An 18,202-nucleotide genomic window follows, 5' to 3' on the forward strand; every position below is an offset into this window, starting at 1 on the left:
TGCAGAATTAGCATACTGCTACAGAGCCAACCCACTTGATTTTGATGGGAGGAGGTTGACATGGTCAGAATTGGACCTTGTAGTACTGTTAATATCTAAATATGACTTTAATATGAAACAATTGCTCTTCACTCTCAAAAACAGCCCCATCATGATTTTGGTAGCAGCCAGCAAACCCGGTGTATGGCCACTGAGCACACATCATAATTACTGGATACAATATATAATCCTGTCACAGCAGATCATCTCACTGATACTGCATTATCATACTTCACAGTCTGTTGCATAAAGAGAGTTACTGACATGTATGATCTGTATGACAACATAGCTGAGAAGTAGCATCAAACTCTGAAGTCAGCCTGCCACCAGAACAAGAATATTCGGTATTATGAGAATGTGTGAAATCAGGCTATGTCCTAAGCATTTGCTAAGCAACTCTGTCTATATTTTCAGATATAGCACCCTTCTGATATACTACAAGACCCATAACCATGAGCCTCCGGTAAGCAACTCTGTCTATATTTCTATATTTTCAGATATAGCACTATTCTGATACTACAAGACCCATATGCATAACCATGAGAAAAAATATCGCCGCTTTCAAATATCCCAACAGTTACAACAAAGAGGCTACCATCCAAGTCGTATAATGCTGACAATAGTGTACCTTAGAGGTAAGCTGAAGACCAGCGGGAGCAGACTGGTGAATTTGGTGATTTGTGACATGGCTTCCAGAGGTTATGGTGTATTGTCCGCAATGCTAGAGTTGATCACTCAAAAGACTGCTGCTGCAACTTTGTTGGGTGTGATAATTATGATGTATGTTGTGGTTTCCAACAACTCACCCAGTAAATATAAATCATTACATTATGATCCATTAGAATGATATATTATTGGGACATGTCAGAGTTGATAACGCTTTACAACTGTATACCTGGTTTTGTCGGACTCTCATTGATTTCCTGATGGTTTGTTGAGACACTGTAACATACTGCTATGAAAGGCCATGGGAATGTTGACGCACCGCTGTTGATGTTTGTGGGACTGTCATGTATGGTTTCCATTTTTTGTAGATCATCTAAGGCTGGGTTCTCCTGTTCATCCTCATCCTTGACCCCAAATTCCTCGGTAGCTGGCTGGATTGGATAGGTAAAAAGAGGCTCACCTCAAGGGACTGGCAGATAGTGTCATACTAATCAACCCCTTCCTCTGGGATTTTGTATTCCCGACCTGTGAAATCCTCGCTCCAAAGTTTGCCTAGTGGTTGTGGGAGATCTTCATTTGGGTCATTAGCCAAGTCACCTTAAAGTGACAGCTCGTCAACAGCCGATCCACAGGTGATGTTTGGGAGAGATGGTTGGGGAGAGATGCTTTTTTTAGTGATGTGCGTGGAAGGAGGAGAAAGCAGTTTTGCGGTGTTTTATTGTTGTTTTTGCGTTAAAATATGTGAAGCAACATGACAGTGCCTCATGGTGAGGTACTGTCCGCACTTTTTGGGGCATGCAAGACATGCGACTGTGGTCTGATCTGGCGAGACATCAAATACTGCGTGAAATGTTTGTTTAATACCTGCAATAGTAAGACTATGTTTTACTTACCATGAGAATCTAAGATAATCGCATTTTTGCTGGCCTTGGGCATCTTGAGTCCCCAAGATCAGATGGTGGTCAACGTGGGTTGTTAATAAGGCTTGCAATCAACTCAACAATGATTGGATCACGTGCCAGTTTCCGGGTTCCCAGAGTTTTCCCAGAGTCCGAGCTCAACTCTCATTTTGCTGTCCACATTGACACTATGTCAGAATCAATCATCCTGTACACTCGCCCTGTTGTTGAAGATGAGTCCAATCTAATGATTAAACCATTTAACCTGTCAATATGTTTTACTGGTGGTGTACCTGCATCGCACATTCCTTGGGGTGAAATTGTGAGTTCCTTGGCTTTATAATCTTGACTGACAGTACTGATTTTTCCACCCCCCTCTTTTGTAGCCTTTAAAATTAATGGTTGCTCTACCTAACGAGTGCATGGGCCTGACTCCCATTTTCCAAATGTCGCCAATCAGGTTTTCATTTAGTAAAAGGGATGTCCATATCACAACACACAATGGGATCCACACCTGTGTACAGTGATTCTGGACCTTCTGGGCATGCAACCAATCAGTATGCTTTCCAAGTACACCTTGGTAGCTTAGTTGGTAAAAGCACCAGACCATGAAAGCTGGAGTCCCAGGTTCAAGCCCTGGCCAATGCATGTTTTCTCATACTATAAACAAATGTCATAATTTGTCAGTCCATACAGGAGCAGGAGCATCAGGTAATGGAGATGTAAGTCTATTATTTTAATCCAAATATATTGCTCACTCCCTGCAGAACATTAACCGACCAATTCCCTTCCTCCCCCTCAAGTTGTTGTTTGATCCTGGAAGCAGTCAGTGCTGGATCAACTTAGTGGCCAAGATTCAGACTTGGTTACTTGAGGATGTGGTTGACCATCGTTGCCATGCTTGGATTTGGGGCCGAGAAGCATTTTGGATGGTGTTTGTGGCCGCATATCTAGATTTCCCTGCTAGTGACTGGTCTGGTTGGAGCTCAAAGATTTTGCTGGAAGGTTTATTTCTCGACAGTTGGATGGCTAAAATGAACAATAAAAACTGTCAACATTTGGCAGAGGGTGGAGCTTATGGTGAGCAGATTGCTCATGTAGCCGCTAGAGCCATCATCTGGCAGGATTTTCAAGATCTTCTCGCACTTTCCTGCCAGCACCGCATCTTTGATTAATTAGAATTTTGACGTGCTTTTGTAGTCCTTTTGTACACACTCTTGTTGTCTTACTTAGCGGTGATTGCCTTACATGTTTTAAGGTATCTGGTGGTACTAGGATTATATTATTGTGAGCAACCCAAAGTGTCTGATGAGGTTTTGCAGTTTGCTACAATATATATACAATGTTACAAACTTCCGATATATATATTAAATGCAAAGCTATTCTCAAGGCCTGAAACATTATATCTGTAAGGATTATATCTTGGAAATTTTTTTACAGACATAGCAATAGCGCAAATTAATGAATCTCAGAGATCTCAGAAATATTTAAAGTTATCGTTCAGGCAGGCGCACTCACCAGGCCACTACAAAATATTTTCTATTTGGCTGTTGCCAGCAACCAACAGGGCTCACACAGGACATAAATAAAACTTTATTTCTACTTTTTTGTCAAATATCATCAATTACACTACCTGTTTTGGTGGTGTAAGTCCCTTGTCTCCTTTGGGGGAATGTCACACCTCCTGCCAAAAAGAGGTCCAAGTGTCCTAACCGGTTCACAGAACCTCTCTGCGGAGTGTGAATGTGAAGTGGCTGGACTTGAGCCTAACTAACAGCCTCTAATTAGACATGCATCATAATTTAATTACCATTCTACACTGCTAATCCGGGCAAACCTCTCTGAAACGGTAAAAGAGCGCTACCTCTCACAGAGGTTTACGGAGATATTTGTAAGATAAGATCTGTCAACATGTGGCCAATAATAACCAAATAGATAATATAAATGCATCCTGCGCAGTAGTCCCAAGTGGCTATACAAGACCTTCACGGAATGATTCAAGGATGTTGATAGTCGCAGCTGATTGGTTTGTTTTTATCAGGCAATATCCATGATGACATATTAACGTCTTGCAAATAGCTGAGTTGCGTCTTTGAGGCCTCTGTAATGATGTGCAGAGAATACCCATACCTGTAGTTCGGGGAAATGCTTTGTTGATGGTTTTCCTGACAGGACAATTCAATGTTTGAGAAGTGTCTGCTGCCCGGCTTGCTGCACCATAATATGATATATGTACCAATATCCATCACATAGAATCATGGCATTTGCGATTCACTGTTCCATCCAAGGCTCTGATACTGATACCAAGATAGCAAGAGTGTGATGATGACATTAAATTTTCCACTGAGATTGTACCGTACTACAGAATGTGCAATGAATGAATGCATAAACAAATGTGATTAAACGATGTGGCGAGTAGGTACGTGGCAGACAAATCAACATAGGAAAGCAGCTTAAACAAAAGAAAAAAAGAGACTGTAACTACCGGCCCTTCACCAAATCAACTGAGCATGAATCATCCTCTGCCATTCGATACTCACTGAGTCAACTGTAGGGACGAGTCTTCCTGGCTCAGCGTAAGTTGCCATGTCAACTTGGAGACTCTCAGTAAAGAAGCTGCAACAAGGATCAGATTACCACAAGACAGTTATCATTAAGAAACTACTCACTCTTTCATGTTATCTTCCCATTCCTCGGTGGACGCGGTACCCTTCTTCGCAAACTCCCGCAACTCTTCAAGCAGCTGGTCTACATATACCCAGAACTGCTCGTCTTTCCACACATGGGGGGTGCATGTCTCTTCTGCATCTTGCTCGCTGTTTGGAGTCATCGGTCGGTGTTCAGATTGATCAGTTGTGCTATTATGGCCACCAGCTTCTTGTTGCTCAGCAGCTGCTGTGTCTTGACTGGAGCCTTGTGAGGCAACAATCCTGCGGAACTCCACTAGCAAGGCGCACTACACAGCACTGAGCATGTCGCAAAGGAATGCATAAGACTGACTTACCATGAAAGTAATTCTGGCCCAGTGGGCCAGAGTGATCTCCATCACTCTCGGCGGAATGAGAGATTTTGTCAGTATGGAAATATCTTGTTTCTTTTGGATACTCATCCATAGCTAGAATAAGGCAGAAGTATTTTATTAGCTTGTGCGATACTATCTGATGGGTCCTTACCTTTGGCTTTATGTTCCCTCTTGCAGCTGTTAATAAGTCCTTAATCAATGAGCTCAACTTGCTTCGGATTTTGGGATCTTGCAGGAACTCCGGATTGATCTTGAAGACATTTGGATTTTTCTCAAGAAATTCCTATACAAGCAGCTGAAAAAATAAGAAAAAAATTTAAATACAAACACTTACAAAAACGCGGTCTCCGAGATCAGTCACATAAGCTGTAAGATTGTGAGAGAAGAGACAAGCTCATAGACGATTATTCAGCAGTTTCTGGGTGTTAACAGTGAGTCTTTCAAACATGAACAAAAATAAGGAACGGCTCACCCTAAAATCCGCTGATTCCAATCTTTCCAAGGCTTTGTCTCTATCACTAGCTTGACAATTTGTGTCCATGGAAAGGAGGTGGCCTTTGATGTCGAGCATCATCTTTACTATACTGCCCAGCTTGTGAAAACTGCTATATCAGTCTTGCCAAAAGAATACCACAATGTACTTATCTCTGCGAAAGCATCAAGGCTGCGGGGAGGCAGCTTGTAAGTTTTGCTCACTTCCACGCCCAGCCCTTTGAGACACTTGATACTTGTTTGATTGGACTCTTCAAATAAATAAGACTGGGGACGAGTCAAACCTGTCCGTGAAGTGCAAAGAGTCCTAGGTAGACTGGAAAAAATAGACTCCACACCCCCACCCAAGGCCGGTGGGGACTGTGGAGATGTTCCACCATTCAGATTTCCTATGAGGCTATCGACAACCTGTTGTCACTTGAATTGAGAGAGCAAGGACATCCGAGCTGCTATTCTGAAAGAAAATGGTGAGCTCTGGGTGCGACGGGGACTGAAAGGGAAGGGAAAAAAATAGAGCCCAACTCAGACGTAAGCAAACCCTTTAAGCTCCGTGTCTCCACAAACATGATGGAGCAAGGAAAAAAACAATAATCCTGCAGGCCCCAAGCAACAGCTGACATGCAGAAAGATAATACTTAACAGTATCAAAAAAAATCAGATTTGTCTCTGTGAATGCTAGTTTGAATTATAATAATATGAGGGGTATGAAGGCTGGAACGGTGAATATAATGGCTGCAAAGGCTGGCCTGGTGAATACAAGGGCTGTGACACCATTTGTGTCTGAGAATAGTCAGTCTGCGGATAGGAATCTGGCGGAGGCAATGGATTTTGATGATGGTGTGAGTGAAATGGGCCAGGGAGCGGAATTTGATTATGGTGATACTGGTAGGGAGTTGAGCTGGGTTGTGGTGTGGGCGGGGAGAGCATTTGAACATTTGATGGCCTGAGCCTTGATTGTGGATAAACTTGTCGAGTGGGAGGGAGAGGACAACTGTCATTTGAGGGCCTACTGCTACTACTTCCTTTATTTTGGCCTCTTCTGGTTGGTGTGGGGTCAAAGGCGGGCATTGGTATTGGTAGAACAGCAATTCCTTGGTTGTCAAGAGAGCTGGTGGTGCCTTCCCCCTGTGCCCCTTGAAGAGCCTTCTTTTCACGTATAAGCTTGGCAGCATTCAGTTGAACCTCTTTGACATTGCAAACCCGAGGTGTTTTGATGTGAAGTTGTGGGGGAACTACAGAACATATATGACTGTTATTATGAAGTGCATAGATATTGGTTGAACTGCTTGTGTGTGACAACCTGGGTGACCTTGGTGGTTTTGCTGTATTCTTGCCGCACAGGAACCATTTTGACATTACTACAGTTTGCAGAACAGCAGTCATGCAGAACATTAACCGTGCAAAGGAAATTCTATAGAGAGGTCAGTATTGTAGTTGAGCGATAATAGAAAATAAATTACTTTTGGGGTAAACACATCCTGTACGTCCATAATTTGCAAGCAAGGAATGAGAAGTTTGGGGTGTAGCGCTGGCAGGAACTCTAAATAAGTAATCACAATATGAGTGGCCACTCGTGGCTTCTCCTCAGTCACAAGAATCTCTATGACTTGGCCAATACGTGGGTGGTTTTTGTTAGATGCAGAAGAGATGACTACATAGCTACCAAGTTTTGCTTCATCACCATTCTGTGTTATGAATGCTGAAGCCTTCATCATCCTTGGTTGATTGACTGGAGCAGTACGGTGACACTTGATGTAAACCTGCGCCGAGTGCGTTGATTTCCAGGAAATATATTTTTGCAGTCGGCATTGTGTTGTGCTGAAAAACCTGGCTGTACCCGCTACTTTCTTAGGATTCAGATGGAGTCCAAACAGATGATGTTGCTCTGGGTGGTTAGCAATGTGATCATGTATTGTACAACCTGCATTTAACCAGTTTCCAGTGGTGGGGTCATGCCAGTACCCACCCGTAGTAATGTGCTTGATGGTGTCTTGTGAAGCAAACAATTGACAGCTATCCCGACTAGGAGCTTTCCGATTGCTGTAAACCAACAAAAGCCAAAAAACGTGGTTGAAGGATTCATACCGTTCTGTTGAGAACAGCAAAGCTGGGCCAAATCTACATATAAAGGCTGGTAAGTGGAGCAGAAAATGAATTTTTGGTTTTGTTATTAGTATGCTGGGTGCGCATTTTGCAGTGATGTTCAGAAAGTCTTCAATGGTTCGTGAGAGTTGAGCCTGTATGTGTTATCATCAACAGTCTGCAATATTAATGGATTTGGACTCACCAAATACTCCTTGGTATTGTCAATTTTTGTGTGCCACAAAAGTACAACCAAATCACCAATGACACTCCAAGCATCAAGGACGTCTTGCGAAACTAGGTCATAAATCATATAAGGCATTACCTGGGCAAGACTTTTAAAATGTTTGCCAATAAGGCTGCCCTTGAATCAACAGATATATTCTGCCCCAAGCTGTACCGTATTAAGGCCATCCTTGTTGATAAATTTGAGCCGAGTCTGGAATTTAGTTAGTAAATGTGACTTCTTGAGGAGCCATACTGTTTGCCCCCAGAAATACTTTACAACACCCAGTAATACGGTGTGCAAAATCTCAGTGGGAGTGTCTTGATGAATATCAACTGCTGGCATCCCTAGAAGTGGGTTAATGTGATGGTCAAGTGTAGAACCCTGCAGTAGGGTCTCAAGCTCCTGTCCGAGTTGCTGGCACACTTCTATTTCAGGTAAAGCAGGCTTCACTGGTTCACACTTACGCAATTGCTTGCCCAGTGCAAGCAATTGTTGAACGATTGAGGCGCTAGTGCTGTTGCGTATCCCTGAGTTTGTCACCGCAGTTTTCACTTTATTATTTCCACCGGACTCAAGGGAACAATCCACTTGCCGGTGGATTTGTTCTTGCGTCTCTTCTGGGTTTTGAGGTGGCCCACACTGCAAAAAAAGGAGAGATAGAAGGGTTAAGGAGACGAGATAGAAAGAAATGGCTTACTTTGAATATGTTCTGATATCCCTCGTTAGTTTTTTTCTGTGCTTGAGTGCCGCCGACTTTACACATTCTGCAAAAAAAGTTACTTTTCAGTCCTGAATGGCTACACTTCTCAGCGTGCATGGGGTTGTCTCCTGCAACAAATAGAATGTAAGGAAGTAACATGACTTCTTGCTCATACTTGCAATCCCAGGTAATAACACCCAAATCTGCTGCTTCACTACATGTGATCTGTGTAAGTTGTATGGATGACATGAGAGGAGAGCTGTTACCAACCGGATAGAATCAGTGACACCTTTCATTAACTCCATCGGTGCAGCATGTGGTGAGGATGAAACAAACCACACAGAAAACTCCTTCTCAAGCATCTTCCGGGGCATTAAGGTGTTAGAGAGGTACACTACATGGTGCTTGTTCCACTGCTTTGATACATTGCTGGACACATTATCCATGAAAATTATTAGTGGGACTGTCCGAACTGGATGATTCTATTACATGAATCAGTCAGAGGACTGAAAGATTGATGTGAGGAGATTTGACTTATCAGTAAATCCAGTAAATTCCTGCGGATTAGCCTGAATTTCCTTGAATGTCCGCACAAATGTGAGTGTTGGTGCAATGATGCACTCTGGATCCACAATAAAACCGGCCTATAATTGAGAAGTGTTTGAAATGTCAGCAAGACTGATGGAGGTAGAATACTTACCTCAGATGGAACGACAGAGTGCCCGATAGCTAGTGTCTCCACAATACCTAACTGATCTGGAGACTGGAATATTTTCTTGGGAATGAAATAGGCACCATTGCTTTGTTGTAGAAGTTCGTCAACAAAATATATCTTGCCATTTATGAGAATAAAAGGTGCCACAAGGGAGAACGGGAGATCATGTAACATCTTTGTTCCATGGTGAACCTGAGACATGGAACCATCACCTTCTTCGGGGTAATCTTGCATGGAACATCTTGTAATCAGGTTTGAATAGTCCTGTTCATTGTTGGGTTGATTTAGTTAAGCTACTACATGTCTGAAAAAAAACCTACATTTGCAATCGCTCGAGCGACTGAATTTTGATAGAATACATGACTGGTATTTGTAGTCTTCTTTTTGGTTGGGTTTCCTACAAGTTTGCAAATCCTTTCTTGGCATTTCTTCAATGCATGGAGTGTTGGAACATTGTGCGCTGATAGCTCTTTGGCCCAGGACAAAACGGCCTTTTTCTGAGCATGAGAAAATTGGAGCCGGGGCAAACTAAAAAGAAGGTCAGTTGCAAACACCTGGCAGGATCAGGTTAGTATATTCTCAGGTCATATAGTGACACAAGAAGTTGGCTTACCTCTTGAGATGGCCATGGATAGGTTGGTGTGCTGGGGTGAACATCAGTTTGCAATGTTTCAAATGTGCTACCAGGGATATCTGTAGATAGGACCTCTATTGTGCACAGTTTTTAAGGAGGAGTCTATGTACCTGGACATTCAATGCCAAAATTGTCACCATCTCCTTCTATTCCTAGTTCTTCAGTTGCAGGACGCAAACGGCACGAGAAAGGTGATAAAATTGGACAATGACCAGACCAGGGATTGAACTTGGAACCTTCTGAATACATGCCAGCTGCTCTACCAATTGAGCTATATGGCCAAGGTTATACAATGTAGGATCTTAAACATGACATGCAACCACGGATGTCTTACACAGTATAGCTGCTGCATACTGGATTGGCTTACAAATCAGAGGTATTATCCTATGGGGTATTGGTATGTCAGAGTATATTCTAACAAAAGGACTATCGCCTTTGCTTAAAGATTCACAGATTTCATGGTAGATGTCGACATCAGGCAGTAGCTTGAAGATACGGAGCCCAGAATCTGATCCCCATAAGTCTTGAAGTGGAAGTGGCTGGTCTTGGGGCGCATTACTCAGCTAAGGTGGAGGTTCACTGTATGGTGAGAGATGGCGGTGGCGAGGAGAGGCAGAATCAGGACAGAATATATTTTGTAGAGGTGTTTGGGGAGCTGGAGATGACCGAGATGGTGGGAGAGATGGGGCCCGGGATAGACAATGCAGGACAGATTCAGGCTCTGAGTGAAGTCTGGCAACGTGGTGTATATGCTTTTTGCTGGAATTGTGACCGGCCAAATGGCATCGCCTCATGGTTAAGAAAAGCCCATTCTGCTTGGGGCAGGCAAGGCATGCGACACATTTATCTCTGTCCAGGGAGCGGTAGACTACAGTAGGGAATTTAATAAATGCTTGGGTGTATCAATAATAAAATAAAAAGCAACTAACCTCGATCATCCAAATACACCGATTTGGGCATGTGGGAACAATTTCCTAGTGGTATAGAGGGGACGGAAAATGTGTCTGTACTTCAATTGAGACCAGGAGATGTGTCTGTAACAAGTTCCTGGCGGTATGGATGGAACAAGAGATGTGCCAGTACCTCGATTGGGAGCTCAGAGGGTTTGAGGAAATGTTACGAAAGGACTTTGCTGGTTCTGGACCTTACACTGATAGAGGTTCAGGCCCGCCTTGTTCAGAGTGATCACAATCAGCACAGCCACCCCAAGTCCTCGCGCATCAGTTGTGTTGAACTGGTTCCCACCCTCATACTTTTGCCTCCACCAACTCAATGGCTACAGTCGCATCAACAGTTTTATATCCCAAGGTTGCTAGTAGGGACTGGGGTACCAGAAATGGTTTAAACCCATTGAACATGAGTCTTTTGTTTGAAGGATCAGTCCCAAATTCAAGGATTTTTTTTGCAGAAATGGTGAGTTTTTTTTTTTTCCCCCTCCATTCTCTTGTGCTTTGCATTGATAATAATCATCATATTTATCAGCGGTTGAAGGTGACAATCACACTCCCAAGAGACTGTGCTGGCATTACTCCAGTTATAAAGTCAGGACCTTTGGACTTCATGTACGGCTCCAATAGCTTACAGTCAGTTCTTTGCCAAAATCAACGGGTACACATCAGTTTGTTGTTTCCTGATATTGACATTGCTAATATTCTGGCAGGGACAAAGTGGTCTGGACATCCCCCTCTCATTCTTGCCTCTACACTCCAGCTTCAATCCTTACAATGCACAGTGTTGGATTGGACTGATGAATAAGATTCAGCGTTGGCTGCTGATAGAAGTTGTTGACAGGCACTCTCTGGAGTGGACTTGGGGTCGAGAGGTTTTCTGGATGGCGTACATTGCTGCGTATCCCGAGTTTCCTAATGGCCGATGGACTATTTGGAGCCTGAAAATTTCTCCTGAAGGATCTTTCTTGGAGGGCTGGATGACAAAGTGCACATCAGCTGTTCAGGAGGAAATCAGGTTATTCAATGACAATGTGGACTATGTATCAACCAGGGGTGCAATCTGGGAGAGATTCCAAGACACAGTTGCCTTGATTTTTGATGGCCGTGTAATTTCTGCTGGTATATAGTTCTTTGTTCTCTCCTGTCCTCGCCGTGTCCTTGTTACAAATAACTTGCTGTGAATGAATGTTTTGACAAACCTGCAGTATATTATGTCCTCGACACTAACTTCAGACATGCTTGAATGGTAAAACAATGACATTGCCTTTTGAGAAAGAATCTCAAGTTATACTTAGGTGAACCTCTATATGGGTGTCTATGCACGGTCGGTATGATGGCCAAGAATCATTTATAATAAACATTCAAGAAATGCTACTATGTCAGCCATAGCAAAACCATTGCTGTAAACATCATACAGACGGCTACTGCAGCTCCCTGATACCACCAGAATACCTCTGGCAGACCTTGGATCTTTTGCTAACACAAACGACTGTGTCACAACATTAGACTAAGCTTTGATTTTGAACCTCGGTAAATCCCTTACCAAGCGGCTAACTGGGCTTATAGCTTATATATGACCGTCATATTTCGTCAAACATGACTTAAGCGTAGGCCAAATTTAGCGGTGTAGTTAGAGACATCCCGTGGGAATCACAAGTGGGGGTGCCCGGAGGGCGATGTTATTTGACTGTAAGCGGACTCGGCGTTTGCTTACATAAAACATGGACCCACAAGAACCACTAATTTCACACATTCCTTCTTCCCATCTTGTCATGCTCAGAGACTGGACATGTCAAGTCTGCAAAATATCCTGAACCCAGATATTAATCACAAAAGATCGGCAAAGTTTGTGGCTTTTTACTCAAATACACTTCAACTGTTCTAAATTGTCACTTCATCGCCTCTCTGTTATCAATAACTTAGACCCCAATCTCGAGAACTTCCAGTTCGTGGTAGTCCATCATCTACTCCATCTGATATCAGTGCAAATACCACTGCGGCTTTCAATCATTCCTCTCAAATCGAACCGCTATATAAACAGCATGAATTGCATCCCAATTGTCCTGACACCTTGGTGTGTCTTCCAGACACAGCCGGAAGACCGCAACACACCCTACCAGTTATTTTGCGATGCGCAATATTAGGAAGTCCTCGAAAACGTCTGACTATTCGTGAAATATATGCTGCAATGGAAGGAAAGTATACATACTATAAAACTGCAGGTCCAACTTGGAAGGTATTTTTCTAACTTGTATCTATTTTAATTACTAAAAGCTTCATCGATGTTGTTCCACTCATCTTAGCAATCTGTTCGACACCATTTATCACTCAATCGTTTGTTTGAACGGCAACCACGACCTGTCACTGATCCAGGTTTTGGCTCATACTGGACAGTTAACCTGTCGGCTCCTCCTGGGACCAAGAGGCCACGAAAGCGCGGTAGGCCGAACAAAATTATTGATGACGGCTTGAGCTCCAATACCCCAAAGAAAAGGGGACGCCCCAGGAAAGGCACATATACAATCCATCCATCTCCTCCAAGTCACCCTGCCCTTCCAATTGCGTCGCCGCCGCCGTGTCGGGTATCGTCAGTACGATCTCAAGGCGACCATGTTGAGGACGTAGATGAAGATATCTTAGTGGCTTACGAGCGAAATAGTGGCACTGATTTATCAGACGAGTATGAAAGTGAAGAAGATATGGTTATACCACCAAGGCACCGCCCCTCGATTTCGGGTATTAGCACCTTTGGAATGCAACAATCGCCGTTACCTTTGTTGAATCACCATTTCGTTCGTGGACCTACGTCTGACATACCAAACTCAGAGGATAACCTCATCGATCGCTTGCATATAGAAGTCGCGGGATTGCGGCGGCAGTCTGCTGATGCCATCTCTGTATCTCTCAGGCTGTCGGATCAGCTAGCCGAAGCGCATGCAGAATGTTCCAGAGCGAAAGCATCCCTGAGGACGGCGGAGACCATGCTAGAGGAAGAAGTCAGGAAAAGAAGGGAGGCAGAACAGATAGCAGACGATGAAGGACGCATGAGGAGAGCAGCAGAAGATTCCTTAAAACAGTTTCAGAGGCAAAGGTTACCCGGTCGCACGGGGTGAACAACATCGATATCCTTCTCAGGTAAGTTTATTTTCGATTAATTGCAGCTTCGGTGACCAATAGTTTGCAAAGTATAGCCGAAGTCAAGCAAAAGTTCAATAAATGGGATCTAACATTCGGACAACTCGACTCGCCACATGCTTGCTTAGAACCATGAAACCTAATAAGTCATGGGTTCCTGTTGTTTTCCCCTTGCTGTTCGGCAGTTATCCCTCGCAGCTCAACGGATTGATACTTTACTTGAACTTGTATATCATTAGTGGAACGTAAAAACGTTACAACGAGGACTTGACAATGCGACCGATTGATGTCCTGTGTGATTGTTGCAAGTCACACTTGCAGGTCTCTCAACGTACCTCATAATAAGTGCCAGTTGTAATCACCGCGTTCTGAGTTGGGTTAGGAGCAGATACCAGACACAGGACCGGCGGAATAGACGTATACAGCCTAACAGCCAAATAGGTTGTACAGCCCGCCGCAATTGCTTACATAATGCACTGTGTGGGAACATGTTCAGTGGCCGAAATGGTGCAAATGAAACATCTCAAGCATGACAAGCTATTCAAGTGTGACAAATAGCTTGTGTTCACCATATGAAAATATATAGTTGTGAGATACCATTTAGTTTAGATGGTGGGGGTGAACCATTTGGGCCAAAATAGTCTGTAGGGACAATTCCTTCACATAATGTCAAATTGTTAACAGCACATAACCAGGCTCATTCTGTCATCATAGCATGGCTCATCTGAACTATATTAATGAATATGGTACCGGTGTACCATTATGGCAGTGCTTGGTTTGGTTGCAATATACCATATGGTGTGATATAATCCACTGGACCATTCCATGAAATAGCATGATGGTTGCAGCAGCACGTAACATGGTATATGGTTGGTGGGTACCATTACATCACTAGGTGCTATGGTGGAAATATACCATATGATGTGTTATAGTCCATGTGGACTATTCTGTGAGTTGATGTTATGGTTTACTCACATCACAAGCCATATGGTCTTTTATCATTTGTAATAGTTGGCTGTAGAGCTGGCATGTTACTTTAATTTATAGTACTTCAGAGACTTTTGTGATTTGTAAGCATTTTACATATCAGTACCTATCATATGATGAATTTTCAATCTGTTCCATATGGACAAGAAGACTTTGGTGTACAATATGGCACGATCTTGGGACATGTAGCTAACAGATTTCTGGATTCTCTTGATAGCACTATCCCCACATTTAGCTGCAATTGAATTTATGTGACCGAGTTGAGGATCTGTTCTGGCATAGCTGGTCAAAAATGCTGCTGGGGAGCATTTAGGATGTCCCTTGGCGTGGAAAGCATCAACCACAAAAAGAGTGTCCGCAAAAAAGTCGGGCTCTTGAGTGAGACAATAAGGTCCCAGAGCACAAGCAAAATTGTAACTACTACTCTTGGTGCCTTGGGCTATCTTGTAAGAAGTGCTAAAAACACATCATTGCATCCCTCCCCTTTTGGGATGCAATGGAATCCGTAACAGATGCTGTGTGTGCACCAGACACACATAATCCCACTGGTCAGTCTTTGTTTGCCGTATTGAGCATAATATTTGGAGCATTTTTTGCCTCTGCGGCCATCAGGTTCATTCCGCAGGTCATTTTTGAGATGGGAATAGTGTGGATGGTGCTGGACAAGTGGCATACTATAGTAGCAACCAGTCTAGATAGATTATTTCTGTAAGGAGCATAAGGAATGATTTAGCCAATACATACCTTTTGCCAGTTCCCAGCTGATACTGGTCAGTGCCCTCAACGCAGGGTGGTGGATCACTATAAGCCTGGAGTGATTGTAGCACATCCAGCACTCACTTGTACATCCAGATGCACAGACCTATTAGTGCCGGTGGGTATTGCTCAACTTGATGATTGTAGTACTGTAAGACATCAAAAAGACACGGTATGCCTACCAAGGAGGATGCAGTGACAGTGTTGGGATGCTGAAGGAACTCATACAAAACAACAGGTGCTGCTCAGTTGATGGTTTGAAGGATTGATTCATCGGCCACCAACTGATACCAATGTTAAACATAAATTTTGTGACAAGCTGTTTTACTCACCTGGACAAAGAGACTATGATATGCTTTTGGTGGTCTAGGCTTGGACTGTATGGTACTGTAATGTGTTGAGAAGAGAAGTTGAATGCTTGGATTGATGAGCTGTAAATGATGTTCAACATCAGAAGCAGCCTCCAGATGGTCTAAAAGACTATCTGGTGCATGATCAGATGACACCTCGTGGCTATCTTCTGTCAGGTAATCCGGGCCAGTAGGGTCTTGTCTAGTATTGTCATCCTCAGTCTCTGGAGTACGAACCAACAATGCTCGCAAAGTAAGATTGTGAATATTTTTATGCAGTTTTGTGTCTTGCAGGGCCTGTTGACTGTATTTGTAATGCACATGTTCCCTTGTAGATGACATATCATGGAATGTGGTTGGTGGATGTAGTGAAGGTAGGAGGTGCCATCCCAGATAGTTTCTTGGGGTAGGGGTCCGCATTTGGATACTTCATATCCCCCTCGTAGCTTGAAAGCCTCACATAAGAGAACCAAACTGTTCTGAATGCATCTTCAGATATAAATTGGACCTTAGAATGATGATTTTGATACCGCTGTGATAGTGTAGAAACAAAGGCCACAAAGGGAGTCTCGGATAATGTATAAGCACAAGTATATTCATCTAGGAGATTGTGAGTAAAGAGAAGGCGGTTGTTGAGATTACATATGCCCATTTTGTGTAGGTTGAGCCTGATGAACCTTTGATGTAGTGGAGAGCACGGCAGGCATAACTGTACTTCAATTGAGGCTGTGTAGCCTCCTGTTAGGGTATATATTGTGCAGACCCTTTGCTCTTTTGTACAAAATGGGGAATACCCACCTTGACGACAGATACATGCTGCTGTGTTATTTAACTTGAGCAGGTCTGGGGTCTTTTGGAGTGGGAGTGGGTGGGAAATTACTTGTAGATTGGATGGGAGGATCCCCCATGATGGAGGAAGCACTGGAAGATAAGAGATTGAAAAAGAACCATAAGACCTTGTAGGGCACACGCAGGTAGTGGTAAACACATTTGCTTCAAAAGTAACCCAGAAAATCCTTAATATGCATACCTGAGACCTGCAGGACATCATTTGGATCCAAATTCTTGCCTTGATTGTCTTGAGCACTTGGGTTCGAGGTCACCAGCTTGCGCAAGTGGTGTCTTGCTTTGGTGATGTGATTACAACAATTGTTGTGGTCCTTCATACAGTTCCAAATCCCGTCCCCAGAGTCAGAACCGTTGTAGGAGACGATTATATGACCTTTGACACCATAGTGACTGGACAATGCGACCGAGAACAAATTTGAAAACCTGTCATTGTTGACAAGTTGACAAGAGAAGAGTATCACACTCTCATCATCTTGTTAGGTGGGCCAGAGATCCAGTATACATTTGATAGGACACCACTTACCCCCACAATGGTGGCCCTCAATATTTACCGGGAATGACTCCTCCCCATACTCCTTAAGAAAGTGGATGTGAATGCATCCGGTCCCTTTGGGACAGAAACGGACAATTACTGATTGCAATCCAATGGGTTTCCGCTGAAGATAGTAGCAATAATCCTGGAACAAACTTGTCAGCTGGCTTTGGTTAAGCACTGATGCATATGAATGCCATGAGTGTCTGATCCAAATTCCGTATATCCAACAAGGAACTTCAGATAAATGAGTGAGCAATTGGTGATTAGAAATTTATGGAAAACTTACTTGGGAATAGCATCCATAGGGATGCAAATGTAGTCATCTGATACCTTCATTCCTTCCTTGTAGTGCATATTGAGCTGGCAATGCAAATAAACAATAAGGGGGCAATGGTGTAGAAACCTAATTACATACCTGTTGACAAAACCAGATAAACCCGGTCTCTGCTAAAGCAGCCATTGTTCTCCATGGAGCATAATGGCTGCTTCATGGAGTCATCATTGTTCTCCTAGGAGTCATTATACTGTAGCAAGTAGCACCTCCGACTATAAGTAGTAGGGGGTTTAGTATAGGAATACCTCAGTCATTTCTATAGCCTCTTAGGCAGCGGCTGAGGTATGTTACATTACATTTACTAGTAATCACCTTAAACTAACATCTATTGTAGTTTCACTTAGGTAAATAATAAAGTCGTTTCTATAGCCTTTTAGGCAGCGGCTGAGTTTCACTTAGATTTATTACCTGTGCCTGCAAATCTTTTATATTTCTAACTTGGGCACCCTTTTTTGCATGCTCACATTTGTGCTCTGTCCATATATTATTAGCTTAACAATCACGCTTAGCTCAAAAACACTTTTTTCGAGGCAGAAATCGGTCATAAGTAGTGCATATGATTGTCTTCTCTATCCCTATACCTTTTGGCTGGATAGCGGGGGGTGGGACTGGGTTATCTTCCGCATCCAAAAAAGCCAAAAAGTCTTGTGAGTCTGATAGAGGTAAGCTATATAGTCTGGGCAGGAAAGACAATATTGGAGCAAGCAGCTCATAGCCAAGCTGACGGAATATAGTGATGAATGAGTGATGCTCACTTGAAGACAACAGAGTGAAAAAATCTATCAGAAGATGCAATATCTGTTACAATTGACATACCAGCACCTACTT

The 18,202-nt window shown here is 43.2% G+C and overlaps 5 protein-coding genes across 5 annotated transcripts; 2 read left to right on the plus strand and 3 right to left on the minus strand.

Annotated features, from left to right (window-relative positions):
- Window positions 1-4,096: 4,096 nt before the first annotated feature.
- On the minus strand, window positions 4,097-5,200 carry SERLADRAFT_431935 (uncharacterized protein; the record flags this gene model as incomplete). Its single annotated transcript, XM_007312221.1, has 7 exons — window positions 4,097-4,220; window positions 4,274-4,560; window positions 4,609-4,719; window positions 4,778-4,909; window positions 4,961-4,992; window positions 5,029-5,044; window positions 5,099-5,200. 7 exons carry the CDS (start codon window positions 5,198-5,200, stop codon window positions 4,097-4,099), a joined length of 804 nt encoding a protein of 267 aa, XP_007312283.1.
- Window positions 5,201-6,373: 1,173 nt separating this feature from the next.
- On the minus strand, window positions 6,374-9,727 carry SERLADRAFT_404585 (uncharacterized protein; the record flags this gene model as incomplete). Its single annotated transcript, XM_007312222.1, has 13 exons — window positions 6,374-6,529; window positions 6,579-6,878; window positions 7,204-7,236; window positions 7,406-7,525; window positions 7,601-7,773; window positions 7,894-8,068; window positions 8,127-8,193; window positions 8,233-8,343; window positions 8,400-8,611; window positions 8,830-9,108; window positions 9,165-9,341; window positions 9,458-9,537; window positions 9,589-9,727. 13 exons carry the CDS (start codon window positions 9,725-9,727, stop codon window positions 6,374-6,376), a joined length of 2,022 nt encoding a protein of 673 aa, XP_007312284.1.
- Window positions 9,728-10,750: 1,023 nt separating this feature from the next.
- Window positions 10,751-11,555, plus strand: SERLADRAFT_404586 (uncharacterized protein; the record flags this gene model as incomplete). Its single annotated transcript, XM_007312223.1, has 3 exons — window positions 10,751-10,891; window positions 10,961-11,086; window positions 11,139-11,555. 3 exons carry the CDS (start codon window positions 10,751-10,753, stop codon window positions 11,553-11,555), a joined length of 684 nt encoding a protein of 227 aa, XP_007312285.1.
- A 662-nt stretch (window positions 11,556-12,217) lies between these two features.
- On the plus strand, window positions 12,218-13,541 carry SERLADRAFT_431937 (uncharacterized protein; the record flags this gene model as incomplete). The annotated part of the gene is made up of 3 exons (XM_007312224.1): window positions 12,218-12,273; window positions 12,352-12,664; window positions 12,732-13,541. 3 exons carry the CDS (start codon window positions 12,218-12,220, stop codon window positions 13,539-13,541), a joined length of 1,179 nt encoding a protein of 392 aa, XP_007312286.1.
- Window positions 13,542-14,642: 1,101 nt separating this feature from the next.
- Window positions 14,643-17,394, minus strand: SERLADRAFT_404587 (uncharacterized protein; the record flags this gene model as incomplete). The annotated part of the gene is made up of 10 exons (XM_007312225.1): window positions 14,643-15,006; window positions 15,087-15,224; window positions 15,295-15,351; window positions 15,391-15,455; window positions 15,489-15,518; window positions 15,639-15,880; window positions 16,455-16,577; window positions 16,687-16,878; window positions 17,029-17,243; window positions 17,327-17,394. 10 exons carry the CDS (start codon window positions 17,392-17,394, stop codon window positions 14,643-14,645), a joined length of 1,494 nt encoding a protein of 497 aa, XP_007312287.1.
- Window positions 17,395-18,202: the final 808 nt, after the last annotated feature.

Source organism: Serpula lacrymans (genome assembly GCF_000218685.1).
Source record: "Serpula lacrymans var. lacrymans S7.9 unplaced genomic scaffold SERLAscaffold_1, whole genome shotgun sequence".
In the NCBI taxonomy this organism is placed as follows: Eukaryota; Fungi; Basidiomycota; class Agaricomycetes; order Boletales; family Serpulaceae; genus Serpula; species Serpula lacrymans.